The sequence below is a fragment of the Dromiciops gliroides genome, chromosome 3 (genome assembly GCF_019393635.1).
Source record: "Dromiciops gliroides isolate mDroGli1 chromosome 3, mDroGli1.pri, whole genome shotgun sequence".
In the NCBI taxonomy this organism is placed as follows: Eukaryota; Metazoa; Chordata; class Mammalia; order Microbiotheria; family Microbiotheriidae; genus Dromiciops; species Dromiciops gliroides.
The window spans coordinates 185,720,199-185,744,035 of NC_057863.1; the positions used below are offsets into that span (position 1 = coordinate 185,720,199).

Consider the following 23,837-nt stretch of genomic DNA (forward strand, 5'->3'; position numbering starts at 1 on the left):
TTTGAACTCAGGTCCTCCTGAATCCAGGGCCGGTGCTCTATCCACTGTGCCACCTAGCTGCCCCCTAAACATCTAATTTTTAAAAAAATGCAGAGAAGAGAAAAGAACGGTGTCACAGGGAAGAAAGGAAAGGGAGAAAGGAAGGGAAAGGAAACAAGCATTTAAGTGCCAATTACGTGCCAGCTACTGTGTTAAATGCTTTAAAAATAATATCTCATTTAATTCTCACAACAAACCTGGGATGGGTGCTATTATAATCCCTAGCAGAGGAAAAAATGAGGCCCAAAGACCCACAGCAATTTATTATTAACTATAGCTAAGAGACTTCCAGGGTGGAGCCAAGATGGCAGAGGAAAGGCAGTGAGCTCCCGAACTCATGACACAATCACTCCAAAAAGCATCCAATAACACAATAGGTTAAATGCCTGGAGCAGCAAAACTCACAGAAGAATGTGCTGAAATCATATTCTAACCAAGACACCTTGGAAGGTCAGAAGGAGGGAGCTGCTGTGCTGATACAGGAGTCGAGCCACAACCCCAGAGTCACCCCTGACACAGATCCAGTCCCAGGACTTTGCATTATTTTGCTTTGGATAACCAAGAAGGCCTCACCAGAGAAGTAGACCCCAGAGCCCTCATGAATCAGCTGAAGTGCCAGTGTTGTCTGGAACTAAGCGCACAGTCTGGTGAGTGGGCTGTAGCCCTCGGGCAGGGGGGGAGACTACAGGGTCTATGCTGGTGCTAATAAGGCAGAACTTGGATTTTACACCCCTGCTGAGAACCAGGTGGTAGGCTTGAGTAGCAGTGGCCCAGGTCGGGGAGGTGCACAGGCTTGTGGGAGCTAACAACCACAACAAACAAAGCTGGTTGATTAGCAAGTTGGTCTGGGGTCATCTAAGAACCAGGGAACAGGCTGGGGCAAGGGAAGAACCTGATTCTCCTTAAATCATACCACCTGGGACTTCTTAAGGCTTGGAATACTGCAGCCTAGAAACAGTGCCCCACTTTAAGGAGCTAAAAGTCAAGTAAAAGAAAGGCAAGATGAGCAGACAGAGAAAGGTGAGGACCATAGAAAGTTTCTTCAGTAACAAGAAGACCAAGGGGCACTCTCAGAGGAAGATGGTCAACATCAGGGCCCCTATATCTAAAGCTTCCAAGAAAATACGAATTGGTCTCAGGCCAAAGAAGGTGCTCAAATAGGACTTGAAGATAAAGTTAGAGAGGTAGAAGAAAAAATGGAAAGAGAAATGAGGGTGATGCAGGAAAGACATGAGAAAAAGTCAACAGCTTGAAAGGTCAAATAGGCCAAATGGAAAAGGATGTACAAAAGCTCTCTGAAGAAATAATTGCTAAGAATTAGAATTGAACAAATGGAAGCTAGTGACTTTATGAGAAACCAAGACACAACAAAGCCAATCCAAATGAATAAAAAAATAGAAGGCAATGTGAAATATCTTCTGGGAAAAACTGCTGACCTGGAAAAAATAGGTCCAGGAGAGATAATTTGAAAATTATTGATCTACCTGAAAACCATGATCAAGGAAAGAGCTTCAACACCATCTTCAAGATATTCTCAGGAAAATTGCCTCTGAAATTCTCGAAGAAGAAGCTAAAATAGAAATTGAAAGAATCCACCGATCACCTCCAGAAAGAGATCCCAAAAGGAAAACTCCTAGGAATATTATAGCCAAATTCCAGAGCTCTCAGGTCAAGGAGAAAATATTGCAAGCTGCCAAAAAGAAAGAATTCAAGTACTGTGGAGCCCCAATCAGGATAGCACAAGATCTAGCAGCTTCTACATTAAAGGACCGGAGGGCATGGAATATGATATTCCAAAGGGCAAAGGAAATGGGATTACAACCAAGAATCACCTACCCAGCAAAACTCAGCATAATCTTTCAGCGGAAAAAATGGGACTTTAATGAGAAAAAAGACTTTCAGATATTTGTGATGAAAAGACCTGAACTGAACGGCAAATCTGACTTTCAAATACAAGACCCTAGAGAACCATAAAAAATTGGAGCTGGGAGACATACCTGGGGTCGTACAGTGGGCGACTGTCTTGTGTCTGAGGCCAGGTTTTGGCTGGGATCCCCTTGGGTCCAGGGGGATGATTCTGTCCACTGTGTCATTTAGCTAGATGATAACATCTTTAGGGTTAAATTGAGGGTGAAGGGAATTCACTGGGGGAGGGGGAAGGGCAGAAGTGAAATCCTACATGAAAGTAACAGGAAAAGGCTTATGGAGTTGGGGAAGAGATGGGAGAGGAGCCAGGGCAGTAAATGAATTTTACACTCATCAGAAAAGGCTCAAAGACCTTAAATTTATCAGAGCTGCCTCAAGGAGGGACTAACAGACACACCTAACTGGGTGGAGTAATCTATTTAATCTGGGCTGTAAATGAGCCTAACACTCATCAAAATTGGCTCAAAGACCACAATTCTCATTAGAATTGGCTCAAGGAGGGAATAATGTACACACGCAATTGGGTGGAGTAATCTCTCTAATCCGGCAGGAAAATAGGAGGGGAAGGGGATAAAGAGAGAGGGCAAAAGAAGGAAGGGCAGAGTGGGGAAGGGGACAGACAGAAGCAAATCCCTTTTGAAGAGAGACAGGATGAAAGAAGATGGAAATAGAATAAATTATCATGGGGAAAGGAATAGGATGGAAGGGAAAACAGTTAACAACAGTAATCATGAAAAAGAGAAAGGGGGAAAAATTGTACATAAAATATTTATAGCAACTCTTGGTGGAGGCTAAGAATTGAGAACCAAGGGAATGTCCATCAATTGAGGAATGATGGAAAAAGCTGTGTTATATGATTGTAGGGAATGGTCTTGTACTACAGGAAATGACAAACAGGAGATCCCCGAAAAACCTTGAAAGACTAATGAACATCGATGTATAGTGAAGTGAGCAGAGCTGGGAGGACTTGTGCATATGTGACAGCATTATTGTTCAATGAGCAATTGTGAATGACTTAACTACAATCAGTAGTGGAATGATCCAAGAAATCCCAAGGAACTAATGAGGAAGTTTTACTATGCACCGCCTATTAGAAAGAACTGATAAAAAGAGCACTTGTGGATTGTACATATTAACCTGATGTGATCTTGTGGAGGGGGGAGGAAAGGGAGGGAGGGAGAAAAATTTGGAACTCTAAATTTTATGAAAAGGAATGTTGAAAACTACCCTTACATGTAAATGGAAAATAAAATAAATGTTTAAAAAAATAAGAAACAACATAAGTTTTAATGATAAGGAAAAGTCAAGGAAGATGGGTACTCTTAAAAAGGCTGTGTCATAAATAAATTAGAAACGAAAAAAAAACTATAGCTAAAAGAAATTCACAGTTTCATGTACAATACTATTCTTCTGAAATACTACGTATATGGAAATCCATTTTATTTCTAAATAAAAGCATTCTACTGCAGCAGACAAATCAACAGGGAGGGCATGTACAGTCTCTGCTCCTTCATCATTTTGATTTCCTCTGCCACAATTTTATATTTTTTAAAGCTTATTATCGTTATTGTTACTATTATCAACAGACAAAATTAATGTAGCACTTTTGAGTTTTATAAAGCATTTAAAATACATTCTCATTTAATTCTCAAACCTTTGCAAGATAAATATACATTATTTATTATCATTTAAAAAATTCATGCCCACTTTTATAGATCAAGAAACTGGGGCAGCTAGATGGCGCAGTGGATAAAGCACCCGGCCCTGGATTCAGGAGTACCTGAGTTCAAATCTGGCCTCTGACATTTGACATTTACTAGCTGTGTGACCCTGGGCAAGTCACTAACCCCCATTGCCCACCAAAAATGGGGCAGCTATAAGGTGGCGCAGTCGATAGAGCACCAGCTCTGGAGTCAGGAGGACCTGAGTTCAATCCGGCCTCAGACAATTAACACTTACTAGCTGTGTGACCTTGGGCAAGTCACTTAACCCCAATGCCTCAATTAAAAAACAAAAAACCAAAAAAACTGAGGTTTAGAGAGGTTAAGTATTTGTCCAATGTTTACACTAGTAAATATCAGAAAGACTTAAATTCATGTCTCATGACTTAAAAGTTTCAGTGCTCTTTCCACTATACATACTGCCTCTCTCAAAAAATCCAAACCAAAATGAAAAAAACTCAGAAGACTTTAAATATTTCTATGAAGGGCATATGAAAAAAAAAATGGAAACGAATCACACAGATTGAAAAGGCAAAGGTGATCTATACTGATAAAGTACCTGCATTGATAAAATCATGAATGTAGGAGAATATTAAATAAACCAATGCAAGTTATTGTAGCAAAAGGTTAAAAAAAAGTCTACAAATCATAGAGTATTTTCCCCTTTGCATGGTAGAGGTAGGGAAAATCTTGGGCAGAAATTCTGAAACTTTTAAGACTTATTAAAATTTGACCTTTAAAATCTATGTGGAGGGGCAGCTAGGTGCACAGATAAAGCACTGGCCTTGGATTCAGGAGGGACCTCAGTTCAAATCCAGTCCTCAGACACTTGACATTAGCTGTGTGACCCTGGGCAAGTCACTTAACCCTCATTGCCCTAAAAAAATAAATAAAATAAAATAAATCTATGTGGAAAGTAGCTTAGCAAAAATTAAGTCTAAATTAGGATCTTACCCAACATATTACACATAGCTCCAAATGGATAAGTAGCCCAACATATTAAAGCTCATAACAATGGGAGAAAGCTCACAAAAGATAAAAGATAATTGTGACTACATAAAATTAGAAAGCTCTTGTAAATCACAATCAATATGGCTAGAAGAAGAGAAACTGCTGAGTGGGAAAAAACCCCCCAACAACTTGACATCAAAAACCTCTACTAAAATTATATATCTAAACTATATAGGAACTGACATAAAAATCTAAAACTAAGAAGCATTTCCTAATACAAATGGTCAAAGGATATAAATAAAATTTTCTAAGCATGTAAACTATTAATTATCACATAAAATTGTCTAAGATCATTAAAAAGAAAAGAAAACAAGCAAATCTTCAAATTAAATGCAAATTATAACTGCAAACTCATGAAGTTGACAAAATATTTTTAAAAACCTATCAATATTGGAGGGACTGTGAGAAGACAGGCACACTATACTGCTGGTATACTTCTGATTATGGTTCAAATGTTCTGGAAGACAATTTAGAATTAAACAAGAAAATCACTAAACTGGTTTTTACCTTCTGATGTAGTGATCCTACTATTTGAGTATAAAATTAAGTAAAGACAGAAAGAAAGATTCTATTATACTGACATAGTAACAGGTAACCTTTTTTGGTAGGAAAAAAAGAGAAAACAAATCAGGTGCCTATTGTGAACATACTCACCTCTACGCTTTGGAAAAAATGTCTTCAGGATGCTGTGAAACAAGTAAAAGATGCATTAATCACTGGATATAACAAGAAAACCATAATGAAAAAAATTTTAAATAGTAAATAAAATCAATATACCTTCATAATTGGTCTGGCCCTTTCTCAAATAAGCCACTTGGGAAGAGATAGGCAATAGCTCTCTAGAAATAAACAAAGCATTTAAATGATCAATTCAATCCAAATTTTTCAAAAAGCATTATAAATGGCTACTATACGCAATGGTACAAAAAGACCTGAGCTCATGTGCCTAAAATCTAGAAGGATATTTTAAATAGAAATGCAAATAATATATTAACATAATTTAGAATATGATGGGCACTAGAAGAATTCCATTGTGTTATTAAAAAGAATACAGGAGGGCAGCTAGGTGCGCAGTGGATAAAGCACCGGCCCCTGGATCAGGAGGACCTGAGTTCAGAATCCACCCTCAGACATTTGACACTTACTAGCTGTGTGACCCTGGCAAGTCACTTAACCCTCACTGCACCTTTCAAAAAAAAAAAGGATATAGGAAGGAGAGAGAATTTCCATCTAGAGTAATAAGTTGATTAAGTTTGTCTTTCCATCTAAGTGGGGTATTCTCTCTAACAACATAATACAATGCCTCCATGATTAAATGTTCTCCAGATAGCCACAGAAACCCATAGATTTCAATAAGCCCTTATAGTAGGAAAAATCATAACCTAACAATAGGGCTTCTCTGAACTTAGCTAGATGCGTCTTCAGAGAACAGAGAGTCCTTCATTAGGTCCAAACTCAAATGACACTTGCAATCAAGAACCCAGGGTCATTTCCATGGCACAATTGAAGCACTGAAATATGACCTTCATTTAAGGACAGTGGTTGAAGGAAAAAACAGTTATTTAGACAGAACCTGATGCCCCGAACCTGTGATTTTAATGTGAACATAGAAAACCAGAAATTGGGGATATAACCTTTGCAAGTAACATCATTTGATGAAAAAAAACTGGTACCATACAATATATTCTCGGTACTCTTCACCAAAGAAATTGATTTTTTTTCTATATTTGTTTCTTCCTGACTTCTGGAGATGAAGCACAGTGCAGTAGAAATAATGAGTCAAAAAGAACTGAGTCTAAATTCCAGCTCTACCCTTATGTGTGATCCACAGCTAAGTCTTTTAGCATCTCTGAGTTTTAATTTCCTTGTTTTTCAAGGGGGAGAATCATATTAATATTATCAACATATCAAGGTGGTTTTGTTAAACAAGTTACCTACATGTGGAATTATATACTTCATGCCTAACATAATGTCCATAGGACATGGGCCAGTGCTTTGAACTTAATATTTACTGAATTAATTTTACTCATTGTGAAATCCTGGGACACAAGGGATGAAAAGAAGGTGGGTAGTAGAGCTGATATACTCTGATTCTAGTCATGTAGTTACATGTAGGATGTCAACTCTTAATGTAGATGATATGAAAAAGAGGTAACTGCACTCAGTATCTAGTTATGAAACAGAAGATACCAAGACTTTCTTAATCTGTTAACTAGGACCCACTGCTAGTGATTTACAGAGGCCAGAAGGAATCTAGAAAAACTGTGAAGGAATACAAAGTCTTGGCAAGGAACCAAGGACCTTAGCTTCCCTCTAACAAAGGGGGAAAGGGAAAGAAAATCTTTGTTTAAACAACAAATGTGTGTGCATGCTTGTGCAGGTGCATTCGTGTGACTATTTTTTCACATCATTTTCTTTTTTTTTGTCATGTTAGCCAATATGATAGGTGTGAGATGGTATCTCAGAAGTTATATTTTAATTGCATTTCTCTAAACAAAAGTAATTTAACAGCATTTTTATGTGACTATTGATAGTTTTTGGTTTTTTCCAAAATTTTTTCTCTCTCTCTTCAAATTGAAGCCCTCCACTGTGAACTCCCTCTTTCCTCTCTCATTCCTCATTTCCTATCACTCAGATATCTTCAGATACTACCCTCCTTCTTCACAAACCCGTCTTCTCAAACTGATGAACCGGCGCTATACTCCTTACCAAGGTTAATCCCTCTATTTGTTCAGGTGATCCCACCATTCCATCCTCTTTCTTCCAACAGATTGGTCCCCCCTCCCCCCATTCATAATTCTCCTCCATTTAATTTCAATCTTTCCTTTATCTACTGGCTCATTTCCTACTACTTACAAACTTTCCCATGTCTCCCCCTAACTGAAAAACTCTCGTCCTGATTCTTCCATTCTCCACTATCATTCTATATCTCTTACTGTGACCTTTAAAGCTAAAATCCTTGAAAAGGACGTCTAAAATGGTACCCCCACTCTCTCTTCTCTCACTTTCTCCTTAACCCCTTATCCCTTCTTCTGAACTTATCCTACTGAAACTGTTTTCTTCAAAGTTACCACCAATCTCTTAAGTTGCCAAATCCTCATTCACCTTGACCACTCTGTAGCCTCTGACACTGTTGGTCATTTCTCCTTGATAATCTCTTCCTTCTGGGTTTTTGGAAAACCACTCTCTCCTGGTTTTCCTATTACCTATCTGACCATTCCTTCTGTCTCCTTTGCTGGATCCTTTTCCATACCCTCTAACTGTTGGTCTCCCTCAGAGTTTAATTCTGGGTCTTTTCTTCTCCTTCATAACTCCTTTGTTTGGTATCTCATCAACTCCTATGGATTTAATTACCATCTCTATGCTAATGGTTTTCAACTCTATCTCTCCTGCCCCAAACTCTCTGCTGACATGCAATCTCACATCTCCAATTGCCTTTCAGACATTAAAATCTGACGTCCAGTAGATATCTTAAACATCATATGTGTAAAATGGAACTCATCTTTCTCCCTGCCTCCTACCTTCCATATTACTGTAGATGGCAACACCATCCTCACAGTTGCCCGGTCTCACAATCTAGGAGTCCATCCTGGATTTCTCATCATCTCTCACCCCCGCCATATACAAACTGTGCCAAGGTCTATTGATTTTCACTTTTGCAACAGCTCTTGAATGTGTCCCTTTCTCTCTCTGACACTGCCATTACTCTTTTTTTTTTTAAGGCAATGGGGGTTAAGTGACTTGCCCCAGGGTCACACAGCTTAGTAAGTGTCAAGTGTCTGACGGCTGGATTTGAACTCAGTACTCCTGAATCCAGGGCGGTGCTTAAACCACTGTGCCATCTAGCTGCCCCTGCCATATACTCTTTAAAAAACAACAAAAAAACCCATATTTATTTTGTTTGTTAGAATTTTCCCCACCCTTACATGTAACAGACACATCTGTAACATCGATTTTAAAAACTTCGTGTTCCTGGGCGCTAGTAGTGGTGCAGTGGATGGAGCACGAGCCCTGGAGTCAGGAGGACCTGAGTTCAAATCTGACCCTCAGACACTTGACACTAGCTGTGTGACCTTGGGCAAATCACCTGACGTCAATTGCCTTACCAAAAAACAAAACAAAACAAACCAAAAAAACTTCGTGTTTCCCAAATTCTCTTCCTTCTTCCCTATTCCCCCTCCAAGGAATTCAATATGTTATATATGTGCAGTCATGTAAAACCATAGCAGACAAAAAAAAAACAACTTTAGAAAAGGAACTAACAACAACAAACAAAATATACTTTCATTGTTCATTCAGTACCATCAGTTCTTTCTCTGTAGATGAAACTGTATTCTTCATAGGTCCTTCAGAGTTGTCTTGGCTCATTGCATTGCTAAAAATAACTAAGTCATTCGTAGCAGATCATTCTACAATATTGCTGTATATTTTGTACACAGTACATTTCACTTTGCATCAGCTCATGTAAATCTTTCCAGGTTTTTCTGATAGCATCCTGCTCATCTTTTTTTTAATAGTAAATTACATTTATATAGTACTTTAAAGGGAGATTTCCTTGCAAAACACCCATAAGGTTGATTATGCAACAAAAATAATAGCTTACATTTTATATGAGTACTTTATACCTGACAAATAATCTCTTCACAATTGGCCCAGCAAAGTATCATCATCCTCCTCATTTACATTGCTCTTGTCTCTCGCTTCAAATTTTTCCCCAGTTACTATTGCTGTGTTTCCCTCCATCTCTATTCGCTCCCCATGATATTTACTCTATTCCTATGTTCTTTCTACTGCCAATTACTCTAATGTAGGCCTTACCACTTCATTACAGCATTATTGGAATAGCCTGCTGGAGGGTCTACCTGTCTCAAGTGTTTCCCCCCTCCAATTCATCCTCATTCTGGTTCTAAAGTGATTTTCCTCAAATGTAGGTCTGATCACGTCATCTTCCTCAATAAGCTCTAGTGGCTTCCCACGGCCCCCAGGAGCAAATACTAAATGCTCTGTTCAGCATTGGAAGCTCATTCATTACCTAGCTCCCTTCTACTCCCCGGACACAGAATCTTCAACCCAGTGAACTGGCCTCTTTTGCTGTTCCATAACAAACAAGACACACTTTCTCCTGAATCTGGGCATTTTTTCTGGCTGTCCCCCATGCTAGGAATGCTTTCCTTCCTCTGATAAGACTATTGACCTCTCTTGCTTCTTTAAGCCCCAGCTAAAAAGCCCACCTTCTATAGGAGCTTTCTCCAACCCCTCTAAAGTCCAACAAAAAACTCATCACTGCTGCAGAAATCTTTAAAAATGTTCAATTAACAAATGGACTACAGGATCAGTATTCATATAGGATGTGTAATACATCATATCTGACTAAGCTGATCATTGAACAATTATAACGAATCATCTTTCAAATTATGGTGGGCTAGCTAACCCCTGGGGGGGAGGGGGAGCATTTTAGAACCAGGATTTTTTAAGCTGAATGATAAAACTCTATCTGGTCAAGCCATCAGGAAATTAACTACTAGAGCTCAAATTGAGCATTATTATAAAAGTTCTAACTAACCTCTTGCTTGAAGTATGGGACAAGTAAAAGAGAAATAAAGTTGTCTGTTGCTTTCTGAAACTCCAATGAATGGAAGAAGAGGTCCACGTATTCCCCTTAAATGATATACAGCTAGAAGGCGCAAGAAAGATTATCAAATCCAAGACTCCTCAATTTGCAGATGAGAAATTGGGAGTGTAAACTGAGTGGCTTCCTACGGTCACAAAGAATATAGATCCTGAATTCAAGTTTTCTCATTGTTCTTATCACACTTACATGTCAACTTGCCTAAAAGAGCAACTCCATCCCCACCTATACGATATCTTGGAGAGCATCATTAAACCGTCCAATCTTGTATTGACACTGAAGAGGGACCCCGAGTTTATACAGGACAACAATCCTTCTCATTGTGGAGATTATGGAGGAGGAAATGGGATTATTTGTTCTCCTTTTAGGTTAGTAGTAGTGCTGGGGGTGGGGGGAGAGATGTGGACTATCAGTCTACCTGTACTGAAGGCTTTCACTGTCATACTCAGGGCCTAAAATGTAACTATCAGCCATGCCTGTGTCTTTCTCCTCCAGACTCCTGTTGCTAAAGATGTAGTATAACCTGCAAAGGCTGGATGCCCATCAGTTGGGGATATTACAGAGGTAATTCTTGTTAAATACAAGCTGGCCGAGTTGGCCTTTGAGGTCCTTTACAATCCATGTTCTGTGATTCTGTGAAATTCAATTCAAGAATGAAAAAAATGTGTACAGCACTGTAACATAAAGATTCACTGATGGCAGTAATTACAAATTCAGCAAGAATAATAACACATGAGGAGGGGATTGTGAAGGATGGGAACAGACATGAAAGAAAATAGTAAATTAACAATTAAAAAAAATACTTGCCAACTGAAATGTTGACAAAGAATAAGTAATCTTGACAGCGATATCAACTACTTAATATGCATAGTGTGTGACCAACAAGATCTTAACCTGTTACTTTCATTAATCTCCTACTGGCATTCTGAACAGAATTTTAAGAATTCTCAAGGTAAACAAAGGATTACCTTGATTTATGAAATGTAATTTGGTTTCTTTCTGTATCTATAGAATAGACAAACCACCTGAAACTCAAATAGATGAATGCTCCATTTGGGTAAGTGAGAAATAATCAGGATAAAAATTCACAAAATCATAAACAGAGCATGCTGTAAATCATTAAACAGGCATGTTTTGGAGCACAGTATAAAGTATAGATGGCTGCTCTATGGTAAACTCCACTCTTTTCTCCTCTTTTTGCTGGTAACAGGGGGATAAAGGTAGTAGACTTTTGTGCCTCATTCTAGAGGCACAACCTTGGATCTTAGATACTACACTACCTAGAAAGCCAGCAAGGATGGACTCATGAAAAGGCTGTTTTAGAGTCTGTGGAGAATGCCCATCCTGGAATGCTTTCACTCTACTTACCAAAATGCTACCAACTTTGTTTTATTTTTGCTGTAGGACTTTATGAAAAACAAGGCAAGGAAAAGTTTAAATCTGCATCAATGGATAAAATATTCATATTAATGAAATCACAATCTTTTAAGAATCCTGAAAAACAATACTTTACTTCTATGTAGGGTTTAACAGTTTCCGAAGCATAGCCCTCAACATTATACAAGGTAAGATTACTAATACCATTATAGGATTACTATCACCATTTTACAGATAAGGAAACTAAGGGTCAGGAAATTTGTGCGATTTAGGCTCAACATTTAAAATTACAAGGAGATTGGGAGAGGGGGATGGGGATTAAAGGTCATCTGGTACGACTCCTTCATCTTAAGATAATGGGATCACATTTCTAGAGGTAGAAGGGTCCTCAAAAGCCATCTAACTCAACCATCTAACTTTACAAAGGAGAAAACTGAGGCCCAAAGAAGTTAAGTGACTTGTCAAAAGTCACATAGATAGTAAGCATCACTGGGGGGTGGGGGGGGTGGGGGGTTAGGTGGCGCAGTGGATAGAGAACCAGCCCTAGATTCAGGAGGACCTGAGTTCAAATCCGACCTCAGACATGAAGCTGTGTGACCCTGGGCAAGTCACTTAACCCTCATTGCCCTGCAAAAACAAAACAAAACAAAGCATCACAGGTGGGATGTGGACATAAATCCTGATTCTAGAACCAGTGCTCTTCTGTTTATAGTCATAAAGTTACAGTATACAACTGGGACTTAAACCCCTATCATCTGATTAATTCTAGTGTTTGCCATTATACCCCACAATGCTTTCTGTCATACTGTAATGCCAACAATAGGGCAGCTAGGTGGCGCAGTGGATAGAGCAGGTCAGGAAAGACCTGAGCTCAAATCTGGGCAAGTCACTCAACCTCTCTTTGCCTTAATCCACTGGAGAAGGAAATAGCAAACCACTCCAGTATCTTTGCCAAGAAAACTCCAAAGGTTCATGAAGAGCTGGATGTGACTGAACAACAACAACCAACAAAAGGCAGTAAGTCAGGAGCTCTTAACCATTTTTTGTGTCATGAACCCTTTTGGGACCTCTGCAAGCTAGCTATACATGCCTAAAAATTATTATAGCGGGTAGAGTTGACAGCGCTCTTCCTAAAACCTCTAATTCGTGTGATCTACTGCAGAAATTACCATCCACCCACTTACGTCTCCATCAAAAATCTCCATGTGGATTTTTTGAACATGATCGTTTTTTTTCCTGTCACTTTAAATCCTAAGACTATCTCCAACCTTTTCTTCCTTCCTCTGCCTTTTATGGAACCTGGCTACTCTCCAATCTAGTACTTGCCAACTCCAGTTTCACAGACCAATCCTGTTTCAAATTCAGACAATAGTTGCTGTTATCTATACTTGAAATTTTCTATTTTCTATCACACATTATTTCATACACTCTTCAAAATTAATTCCTTAAGGATTAAAGGACAAAATCAAATTGCATTTTAAGCTATTGTATTATTGACAATACATCAGTGTTTTTCTTCCTTGTAAGCATGCAGAGTAATAAATACATTGAGCAAAAGTGTGAAACATAAATATTCTGCAATAAGAAGCAGCTCCCTTACCAACAATAGTGAAAACTTGTCATAGTGAAATGTCACTAAAGTTAAGGTGCTGCACAGAAGTGAAATTTTTAAAAAAATGAAATTATGGTAACTCTAACAAAGGGGAAAAGGGAAAGAAAATTCTGTTTAAACAACAACTGTGTGTGCATGCTTGGGCGTGTGCATATGTGCGTGTGTGCATAAAATCCACAGAGGATGGGGAGGTGAGAGTACAAGAAGACAATTTCTGAAAGGAAAGCTTTTGTGGTAAGGCTGGTAATTATTTGCTTTTCTTGGCATTGGCCCTATCTTGACAGTACTGTGACTTTGCTAGTCTGTGAAAGGACAAAGAAATTGATTCTTATCTGAGCAGATTATGCCATTCTAACTTGAGCTTCAATAGTTTGGGGTCAGGGCCTACCATAGGAAGTAGCAGTGAATTTGAAATGTTTTCTTCCCTAAATTAAAATGCTAAAAATAATAACTCCAAAACAATATCTATATTGTTTAGTTGCCCTAAAAATGCTGCAAACAGGATGCAATGTTTTAAATATAACATAGTTATATAAGCATTTCTCCTCTCAAGTTTGAAAAATCTGAGAAAAACAAAAATGCACATAGGCGCTAACCTACCTTTCTAGTCTTTACACATTCCATGGGACAGGCAAAATGGACTTCTAGCAATTCCAAATCTCTAAGGAATACATATGAATCAATATGTGGTGTTATAAGAGAGATCATTCACTAAGGGTAAGAGGAAAAAGAAATCAGTGGTGGTGGTTGTAATTCTTCCTAAAGAGTACCAATGTAATGTCCATTATCACCACTATTATTCAATATTGTACTAGAAATGTTAGCTTTATCAATAAGAAAAAGAAATTGAAAGAATCAGAATAGGCAAGGAGGAAACAAAACTTTCACTCTTTGCAGATGATGTGATGGTATATTTAGAGAATCAACTAAAAAAATACTAGAAACAATTAACTTTATAAAATAAATTCACATAAATCATCAGCATTTCTATATATGACCAACAAAGCCCAGCAGCAAGAGATGGAAAGAGAAATTCCATTTAAAATAACTGTAGACATATAAAATATATGGGTGTCTACCTGCCAAGACAAACCCAGGAACTATACGAATACAATTACAAAACACTTTTCACACAAATAAAATCAGATCTAAATAACTGGAAAATTTTCAATTGCTCACGGATAGGCCGAGCTAATATAATAAAAATGACAATTCTACCTAAATTAATTTACTTATGCAGTGCCATACCAATCAAAATACCTAAAAATTATTTTATAGAGCCAGAAAAAATAAAAAGAAAATTCATCTGGAAGAACAAAAAGTCAAGAATATCAAGGGAACTAATGAAAAAAAATGCACAGAAAGGTAGGCTAGCTATACCAAATCTGAAGCTTTACTATAAAGTGGCAGACATCAAAACTATTTGGTACTGGCTAAGAAATAGAGTGGTGGATCAGTGGAATAGGTTAGGCACAGGAGACAGTAGTAAATGACTATAGTAATCTACTGTTTGATAAACCCAAAGACCTCAGTTTCTGGGATACGAACTCACTATTTGACAAAAACTGCTGGGAAAACTGGAAGATAGTATGGCAGAAACTAGGCATAGGCCAACATCTTATACCATATACCAAAATAAGGTTAAAATGGGTACATGATTTAGACATAAAGGGTAATAATATAGGCAAATTAAGGAAAGGAAGGAATAGTTTACCTCTCAGATCTATGGAGAGGAGAGGAATTTATAACCAAACAAGAGATAGAGAATATCATGAAATGCAAAATGGATGGTTTTGATTACATTAAATTAAAAAGGTTTTGTACAAACAGAGGCAATGCAGCCAAGATTAGAAAAAAAGCAGAAAGCAACAATTTTACAGCCAGTGTTTCTGATAAAGGCCTAATTTCTAAAATATATAGAGAACTGAATCAAATTTATAAGAATAACATGCATTCCCCAATTGAGAAATGGTCAAAGGATATGAACAGGCAGTTTTCAGATGAAGAAATCAAAGCTATCTGTTGTCATATGAAAAAAAAAATCCTCTAAATCACTACTGATTAAAGAAATGGACATTAAAACAACTCTGAGGTACCATCTCACACCTCTCAGATTGGCTAATATGACAAAAAAGGAAAATAATAAATGTTGGAGAAGCTGTGGAAAAACTGGAACACTAATGTATTGTTGGTGGAATTGTGAACTGATCCAACCATTCTGGAGAGCAATATGGAACTATGCCCAAAGGGCTATGGAACTGTGCATACCCTTTGATCCAGAAATACCACTACTAGGTCTGTATCCCAAGGAGATCATAAAAAAGGGAAAAAGACCCACCTGTACAAAAATATTTATAGCAGCTCTCTTTGTGGTAGCAAAGAACTGGAAATTGAGGGAATGCCAATCAATTGAGGAATGGCTGAAAATTTTGTGACATATAAATGTAATGGAATACTATTGTACTATAAGAAATGGTAAGCAGGCGAATTTCAGAAAAGCCTAGAAAGACTTAAGTAGACTGATGCTGAGTGAAGTGAGTAGAATCAGAGCATTGTACACAGTAACAGCAACATTGTGTGATGATCAGCTATGACAGACTTTCCTTTTCTCAGCAATACAATGATACATTTCCAAAGGACTCATGATGGGAAATGCTCTCCAAATGCAAAAAAAAGAAACAATGGAATCCGCAGATCGAACATATTAATTTTACTTTTTCTTTTCTTTTTTTCTTCCTTGAGGTTTTTCCATTTTGTTCTTTTACAACATGACTAATGTGGAAATAAGTTTAATGTGACTGTATATATATATATAAGCTTTATCAGACTGCATGCTGTCTTAGGGAGGGAGGGAAAAATTTGGAACTCAAAATCTTATAAAAATTAATGTTGAAAACTATCCTTACACATAGCTGGAAAAAAATAAAATGCTATTAAGAGGGGAAAAAGCACCAATGTAGTTATGTGTCAGTCTGACAAACAACAGAGAGGTAATGCACATATTGGAGGTATGACAAAGCCTCAATGACCAAATGATCCTTAGCCACTTCCAACCTCCCCTGATTAACATTGGCAGAAAATATTTCTGAAGGATTATACAGTCATGGGCAATGTGCTTAGGGATACAGAGATAAAAAAGCCATATAGTTACTGCTTTCAAGGAATTTACAAACTACTGGGGGAAACTATGTGTCTAAGTAAATATGAAATAAATACAAAGTAATGGGGGGAAGGGGAGGTGAAAAGGACAGGAACTAACAACTGAAAGAATCAGGCATAGTCTTTTGATGGAAATAGATTATGGCACATAAACTGAGCTTTGAAAAGGACTATGGATTATAAGATTAAGTACAAGCACATAGGAAGAACTTAATAAATGTTTATTTACTGACTGAATGACAAGAAGCAGGAGAAGAGGAGATGTGTTCCAGGAATGGGGGGGCAGGTGATGGAGTATTATATATAGGGCGAACAGCAAACAGGACAGTTTGGCTAAAATGCAGAGAAACTGAGAGAGTGTACAATTAAACTATTTCTGGAAAGATAAATTGGAGCTGGATTGTGAAAGGTTTTTAATGCCATACAGGAGTTTGTATTCTATAATAGGAGCCATTGGAGTTTATATTTTATCTTTGGGGGAGGAATATGTTTGAAAATGAAAGTGATATAAACAGAGTATGTGAATAAAATAGGACTAAGAGAAATAAAGCTAAAAATCAGTTACGGTTGACAAAAAATGCTAATTTAAAATAATAGTGGAGAAAATAGGAAGATACTAAGGTTTAGGATGAATGAGATGAAAATAATGGATAAGGGAGAGAAGACAGAACTCTTTGATTCTTATTTTGTTTGTCTCCATTTAAGGAAGAGTTATCAAATTGGCCTGCTAAGCTTAGGAGTTTATCATTAGAGATCTTCAAATGAAGGCTGGATGACCACTTCAGGGAATTCTTTTTTTTTTTTAGTGAGGCAATTGGGGTTAAGTGACTTGCCCAGGGTCACACAGCTAGTAAGTGTTAAGTGTCTGAGGCTGGATTTGAACTCAGGTCCTCCTGACTCCAGGGCCGGTGCTCTATCCATTGCGCCACCTAGCTGCCCCGGAATTCTTGACCTGTATAATACCTTCTAATTCTGTAATTATAAGACTTTGATATGAACCCCCATGCTTGGGCCTTTCAGATTCCTTCAAAGCCCAAATGAAGGTCAAAATCTCTTTCCTGTTCCCCACCTCTCTCAAACTCCTCTGTTCCACACCCCCACCCCACCCAATATCCATATTGTCTGGATCTTTCTTTTGTTGCCTTCATTGCTTAATATACTTATCTGTGTACACTGTATGTGCCCCTATAAACTTAGACATTTTACAGATTTTTACTTTTGTATCTAGCACGTAGTATGCATATACATGCACGCAGTATGCATATACCATGCACGCACGTACACACGAGCACACACACACACACACACACACACACATTTAATTTAGTAGAATATTTGTAACAAATAAACTTTAAAAAAAGAGTACTCTGAGGACCAGACCATGCTCTCAAAGCCCAGGAGAAAGATTTTCTACAAATTCTTACACTAGTAAAAAAAAAAAAGCTTCTTTTGGAAATGATCCTGATTAGAGCACAAATGGTATGGTGTAAATAATCTGCAACATAGAATGTGAATGCCTGGTTAGATTTCAGCTCTGCCCGTGTGGCTTTGAGCAAGCCCATTCAACAATGCTAGCTGCCAGATTAAATGTATATGTGTGTGTGTGTGTATACACACACACACACACACACACACACACTTCACCCCAAAAAAAGAAAAAAAAAATCCAACCAAAAAGGCCCAAACCCCAAATAGACCCTAACCTAAAGGAGCTTATATTTTACTGAGGAAAAACCAACATCTATATGTTGTATACATACACATTTGTGTGTGTATATATTATATACATATTATATATATATGCATCTAAAAGTAATTTCTAGGGGAAGGTACTAGGGAATAAAGGGATAAGAATAGGGTTCCTGTATGGGGTGGCATGTGAACTAAGCTGTGAAGGAATCTAGGCGTTCTAAAAAGTGGTGGCAAAGAATAACATTCCAGGTATTGGGGTCAGCTTATGCAAGGACATAGAGGCAGGAAATAAAATGCCGTGGTCAGGGAAGAGCAAGAAAGTCATTTTGGGCAGGAACACAGTTTGTTGGGAAAAGCAACATTCAAGAATCCTGAAACAGTAAACTAGAGTCATATTGTGATGAGATTTAAAAGCCAAATTCCTATTTTATCATGAAAACCAGGGAGGCAGCTAGGTGACGCAGTGGATAAAGCAATGGCCCTGGATTCAGGAGGACCTGGGTTCAAATTCGACCTCAGACACTTGACACTTACTAGCTGTGTGACCCTGGGCAAGTCACTTAAGGGGGGGGGGGGAAGAGACCAGAAGGAATCAGTGAAGGATTCTAAAAGAAGGAAGTTATATGGTCTGAACTTAATTTAAGGAAAAATTAATTTGGCAGCAGTGTGGAGGATGGTTTGGAGAGGAGAAACACTGAAATCAGGGAGATCAGGTAGGAGGTGATTACAAGAGTCCATGCAAGAAGTGATGAGGGTACAAACTAGGGTGAACAAAACAGGATCTATTAAGTGTTTTTATGCTGCAAGAACAGTGCTAAGCATGGGGGTATACAAAAAAAAGAATAAGATAGTCCTTGTCTTCAGAAGCTTAGTATATTAAAAGGGGGAGATAAAACATATAGGAGGGAGCAACCTCGGGGTAAACAGTAAGGCCCGATGTGCAGGAGGGCACAGAAGTAGGCAGATGGCAAAATACAGAAAATATATATGAATTCTTGATTTTTCCAAGTTCAGAATAAAAAAAAAATATTTGTAAAAAAAATATTCACTTCAAGAAGCTTACAGTCTATTATGGAACTGTGTAAGTACAAATAAGAGGAATCTAGCAAGAAAAGTGTTGGATTTGAATTTAAGAAGAGATGAATTCCAATTCTTACTCTGATATTTACTACCTGTGTGACTATGCAAGTCACTGCATTTAATGCTTCAATCAACTCCCTATGACTGATTTATTAAGTCATGGATATGGCTGCAACCAAATGGTAGAAGGAGTTAACAGTTCAGACAAATTATAGACAATGAGAGAGATCAGGCCTGGTTAGAGGGAAGAGGGTTAGCTTTATGGAGGAAGTGGTATTTCTCTCTTTTATAGAAGTTGAAGAATACTGGTGTGGAACACTAAATAAGCTGGCAGGTGTGTTGGTTAGTTTTTTTAAAATGTCTCCTCCCCCTCTTTTTTTATTCTTTGTTACAAGACAGAAGCCTGGGTAAAAAAATAGGGATATTTTTGGAATTAAAGTGATGAAAAAATTAATTTGAAAAATACAAGCAACCAAAATAGAATTAGTCTTCTCCTTATTCATATATTTATGTGATTTCAATTCCCTCTAAGTACAAATGTTTATATTGTTTTATTAATCAAGTATTACCCAATACCGAAAGACAAAACATTGGTCTTTTAAGTATAGCTTTGACCAGAACACATTTTGCAGTGTTACTTTTTTATTTTGTAAGTAATTTGACAAAAATCTTTAAGTACCTACTATGTGCCAGGTATTGTGGTAAGCAAAGGACACACGAAGATAAAAATGAAATAGTTCCTCACTCCAAGGAACTCACATTTTAGCAATTTCTTAATCTGTGTGGTTTTATCAAAATAAAATGTAAAGGGGGCAGCTAGGTGGCACAGTGAATTAATTAAGCACCAGCCCTGGATTCAGGAGGACCTGAGTTCAAATCCAACCTCAGACACTTGACACGTACTAGTTGTATGGCCCTGGGCAAGTCACTTAACTCTCATTCCCCGGGGGGTGAGGGTGGGGGGGAAGCTCCTAGTGACAAGTGATCCTTTCATACAAATTTCAATGGACTCAAGCCTTGTATAAGACAGACACTAAGCACTAAAGCAACCTCTCTAACTCCCAGTAACCCCATCTACTAAATCTCAACTAACTTCCACTGAGCAAGCACTCTTAACCTCAATTATATGAACTTTAAAAAGAACTATTATCTATGAGAAGAGGTCCAGATGGGTATATGACATAAAAAAATGTTAAGAACTCCTGCCCTAAAGGATTTTGTTCTTGGCATAAGTCCCCACATCCTAGAATTCTGGATTTGGAGTCAGAAAAGATGGGTTCAAGCCTTTGTCATTTAATGCATAATCTTGAAGAAGCCATAAACCTTTCTGGCTTTCAGTTTTCTCATCTCTAAAATCAAAGTGTTGAATGAGATGGTGTCTAAAGTTTCTTCCAACTCTAGATGTATGATCTTATGACTCTTGCTGAGGATTTCCTCTTCAGCATTAGTCTACAAACCACTAACAAATTTATTTTCCTTACCTTCCACTGCATGCTGTAATTAACCAGGATGAAAATTAATTTCAAACTGAATATCAGCAATAAAAGACTGTCAACTATATAACAGGAAGATTCAAAGAAGAAGGAACAGAATCAATAGAAAAGAAAGCTTAATCAACAAAACAGAGACCATTGTATAGTGAGAACTTTTTCATAAATAGATAACACATAAAGAATACTTCTTAAATTACTTCATAAGCACTTAAACAAGTAAATAGAAAACAGGAGAAAATTTTAAAGCCAAAAACTAGTACAAGAACACAATCTGAAGTGAAAAATCAAGTAGAATAAAGCTCTTAGCCTATCCACTTTTGGATGGTAGATATTATAAAAGGGACAAAAAAGAAAATATTCTGATGAAATAGCTTTTAAATTAAAAAATTACTTCCTTTAACACTTTTAAAATACTGAAAAAGACTTCTCCTTTGAGTCAAATAAAATAAAAGTACATTTTAGGTTGAATGCTAATTGAATATCCCTAAGATATATTTCTACTATGATGAAATATAGAATACAGATCCTTTGAATAAAACTACAATTTCTTCTTAAAGAAACATCCTGAGGGGCAGCTAGGTGGCGCAGTGGATAAAGCATTAGCCTTGGATTCAGGAGGACCTGAGTTCAAATCCAGCCTCAGACACTTGCTCTGGGCAAGTCACTTAACACTCATTGCCCCGCAAAACAAACAACCCCCACACCCCCAAAAAAACCCAAAAAAACCCCCCACAAAGAAACAGACTGAAATTATATGTTCACCCTATTTTTTTTCAATATTCTGGGGAGGAGAAACTTTTTTTTTTCCATGTAAGTAAAATATTTAATTAGTATTAATTCCTTATTTAAAAATACATCTGAGACTATATACAACCAGAAAGCTAAAAAATTAATTTTTCCTGGATATTTTGACACCACAGATATATTCAATAGACATTCAGTGACCATAATATTACCTATGGAGTAACTTGGCAAAATTATTGTGTTTCTAAGTGAAGCCACTTTCTAAAAAGTATTCTACATAATAATTTGGCGTCAATAGTTAGCTAATCATTTTAAAAGTGCCTTTTCTAAAACTACAAGATCAGAAAATGACTTTTCTAGTTTTCTGAAAATACTATGCAATACAGATTCTTAAGTTGAACAAACAGCTATATATACAAAAAAGTGGATAATAATAAAAGTTAATCTAAATAGATCATGATGTTTAAGGTAATCTTTGATTATAAAAATATTAGTTACATTTTCAGAATTAAACTAGAACATCAATGGTCTTGAGTGTTTGCTGAAAGGAAGGCAAAGTATTTACTACATCCTTAAGCTTAAATTGAGAACTAAAAAAAGATTACAGACTCAAATGGGGAGAAGCACTGGGTCAAGACTGCAATCTCTATTAATTAGGTATCCCAGCTGGCAGTGGGTATGCAGCTGTTACTTGATCAATGACTTACCTAAATGTCATCTCTACTGATTCGGCTTATATAATTACCAGCAAGTGAGACTAATGTACAGGTGCTAATTTATTTAAACTGTTCTCTGCAGTTTCTACATAGCTTTATAAACTGCATCTGGCACCTAATGTTAGCTGTCAGTTGTACTTAGACATGCCTGTCCTAACGACTCTGTTCATTAGAAATGGCACAAAATTATGAAATATTTGTGAAAAATGATACATCAAATGGAATGGGCACAGCAAATCAATTAGAGAAACTTCATACAGCATATTCACACTTAGGAGAATAAAACATTCTGGTTTCAGAGCAAGGTCTATATACCAATTAAAAGTAATTGGTAGACTTCTGCAGTTATATATCAATTTGCTGGCTTTTCCCTGAAATTCAAAAAGTAATGTACAGCTGAAACTTTAATTCCCAAATATAAACATTAGTATAATTCTATAGTCACGAATGGTCAACATGAACTGAAATGTCTTTAACTACTATCTTAAACCAGCAGTAGTTTAAAAATTCAAATCTATATGTGTTTAATATACAAAAAACAAGCAAGGACACATTTAGGCCTATTTCTAAAATGTTTTGAATAACTTATTACCCACAATGACATGGAATGGTACATAGGCATAATGAAGAATATATACTGTTCGAAGTATAAAGCCTGATAATTCTGCTACCCATTGTGCTAATTCACTTTTATAAATTTTAAAACAGAAATTTAATTATATATAGCATAATACTAGTTTGTCCTTAAAATATTTCTCAGCATCTGACTATAAGTGGAAAAACTAAATAACTGGTAGACATAAGACATAGACCCTGTAATATTCTACTTGTTCTCTTATTAAATCTTCTCAGAGACCTGGGTCTTCATTCAGAGGTCCAGCCAAATTGTTCTCACTATTCCTCACACACAAAACTTTATCTCCAATTTATATGTCTTTGTATTGCCTGCACTCCATGCTTGGAACACAATCCCTCCTTCACTTGCCACTTAGAATCCCTTGGTTTCTTTCCAAACTCAGCTCAAATGTCACCTTTTACATGAAGGTGTCTTTCACCCCATTATGTTGTTTTTTGTTGTTTTTTAGTGAAGCAATTGGGGTTAAGTGACTTGCCCAGGGTCACACAGCTAGTAAGTGTTAAGTGTCTGAGGCCAGATTTGAACTCAGGTACTCCTGACTCCAGGGCCGGTGCTCTATCCACGGTGCCACCTAGCTGCCCCCTCACCCCATTATGTTGTATTTATTTGTATCTGCTTATATAAATACATGTTGCTATTCTCTTATACTTACACACACACACACACACACACACACACACACACACACACACACACACACAACACACACCACACCCCTATCACCACCACACACCACATACCATACAATATGTAGCTCCTTGAGAGCAGAGACTTTCGTTTTTTTGTCTTTGTAACTGGCACATAATAGAAGCTTAATAAATAACTTGCTGATTAATTGACCCTTACTCCCTGTGTGACCAAGGTAAGTAATTATCTTAACCTCCCTAGACCTGTTTCCTTATCTGTAAAATGAAGCAGTGGACTACATTAGATCCTTTCTGAGTTCCCTTATGATTTTAAATCTATGCTCCTGGGAAATATGATCCTCAAATATCTACAAG

At 37.3% G+C, this 23,837-nt stretch overlaps 1 protein-coding gene across 1 annotated transcript in view; it reads right to left on the reverse strand.

Annotated features, from left to right (window-relative positions):
* Nucleotides 1-23,837, reverse strand: part of MRPS9 (mitochondrial ribosomal protein S9) — a 91,594-nt gene that overhangs the window by 38,203 nt on the left and 29,554 nt on the right. The window contains 4 exon segments of the mRNA XM_043996220.1: nt 4,841-4,845; nt 5,358-5,383; nt 5,475-5,497; nt 5,500-5,536. Coding sequence (XP_043852155.1) covers nt 4,841-4,845; nt 5,358-5,383; nt 5,475-5,497; nt 5,500-5,536 — 91 coding nt within the window.